Genomic DNA, 1,580 nt, shown 5'->3' on the forward strand with positions numbered 1-1,580 from the left:
CTGAAATACGTTACCAAAATTCAGTAATAATACTGAAAAATTTTATCTTTAATAATATTTTATATTTTCTATAAAAGTAAGTCTGAAATGCATTATTGTTATTTTATTAGGTTTAAGGCGTTTTTCAGCAAGAAAATTGCTGAAATTGAAATATTTTTGAAAAAATAAGACAAAAAATAAAAAAAACACAGAGTATAGGTAAGGGAACAAAAGAGAAAAAAAAAAGAAAAAAAAGTAGAAAAAAAAAAGAGAAAAAAAGGAGAAAAAAATACAGGATGTAATTATTCGGATTTGTATTCCTGAAAATTTTTTAGTGAATTGGCATGGAATTCTGAAAATTCAGTTTAGAATTTTAGAAAAATAGTTTTAGTGAAAAAATCATTAAATTAAGAAAAACACTGGCGCTATTTTTGTTTTTTTTTGTTCGTCTGTTTTTGAGGTAAAAATTTATTTTTTTGTAAAAATGAGTCAAGAAATCACTAAATCAAGAAAATTGATGTTTTTGGAGTAGAATTTGTCAAAATAGGCCAAGAAATCACAGGTTTTTTGCCGTTTTTTTTGTTATTTTTAAATTAATTTTTTGGTTTGTTTTAATATAATTTTTGAAAATTTTAAACTCATTTTTCTCAAAATCTATTTTTCTCAGGACAAAAGCACAAATACCGCCGAAATCAGCGTTTGATTTTCTATCAAATGGCAAAACTTGAAGCCAATCAAAGCCAACGTTTCTTCCAAAAATTTATTTAAAAATCAATTTTTTTCCAAAAATTCCCACTCACCGGTTCAGCAAACGCCAAATTCCTCAATTCCCACGACAATTGAAACGCTGTTAAAATCGGGTCACTTGATGAAAGCGCAATCAAAGAGGGACTCGCCAAGGCCTTATACTCATTTAACCTCGCCAACGAGTGTCTTAAATAATCCTCCTCCGACTCCTTGATACATTCATCGCATCCACATCTAAAATTTTGAATATTTTTTTCACAAAAAAAAAATCAAAATTTTATCGTACTTTATGTCATGCGGCATGGGAATTGTCGCTCCTCGATCTAGGAGGATTTTCAAAATTTCGTAATTGTTTCGATGCGCCGCCAAGGTCAAGGGGGTGATGTCGGGGGTGAACATCGCAGTGTTGATGTCGACTTTTTGCCAACTCTGAAAATTTTAATTAAAAAAAAAATAATAAAAAAATTAAAAACTCACATAAGGTTCTCCCTCCTTGTGAATCAACTCTTCGTGTTCGAGCAAAAGCTCAACAGCTTCGACAAACTCCACATGGATGGCGTGCAAGAGAGCGTCTCTTGTTTCCACACCCATTATCACCAGGAGTTCGACCATTTCGAGGTTCTCTTGGTCGATGGCGATTGATAAGGCCCCACGACCCAGACTGTCCACGCAGTTGATGTCGAAGGATTTTTTGCGATGGGCCTTTTGCAACATTCTAAAAAAATAATAAAAAAACTAAAAAAAAATTTAGAAAAAAAATGTTAAAAATATTAAAAAATGTAAAAAAATGTTAAAAGTATTAAAAAATTAAAAAAAAATGTAAAAAATAGTAAAATAAAAACAAAAAAAATGTT

The 1,580-nt window shown here is 30.4% G+C and overlaps 1 protein-coding gene across 1 annotated transcript in view; it reads right to left on the reverse strand.

The window, feature by feature from the left end:
- LOC123005100 (transient-receptor-potential-like protein) overlaps positions 1 to 1,580 on the reverse strand; it is a 24,609-nt gene that overhangs the window by 8,090 nt on the left and 14,939 nt on the right. The window contains exons 4-6 of the mRNA XM_044398713.1: positions 1,204 to 1,441; positions 1,013 to 1,155; positions 780 to 960 (exon numbers count right to left, since the gene is read on the reverse strand). Coding sequence (XP_044254648.1) covers positions 780 to 960; positions 1,013 to 1,155; positions 1,204 to 1,441 — 562 coding nt within the window. The remainder of the gene's footprint in view (positions 1 to 779; positions 961 to 1,012; positions 1,156 to 1,203; positions 1,442 to 1,580) is intronic.

Source organism: Tribolium madens, unplaced genomic scaffold (assembly GCF_015345945.1).
Source record: "Tribolium madens isolate multiple individuals breed KSU strain unplaced genomic scaffold, Tmad_KSU_1.1 Scaffold_20;HRSCAF=117;Tcas5.2_LG4, whole genome shotgun sequence".
Taxonomy (NCBI): domain Eukaryota; kingdom Metazoa; phylum Arthropoda; class Insecta; order Coleoptera; family Tenebrionidae; genus Tribolium; species Tribolium madens.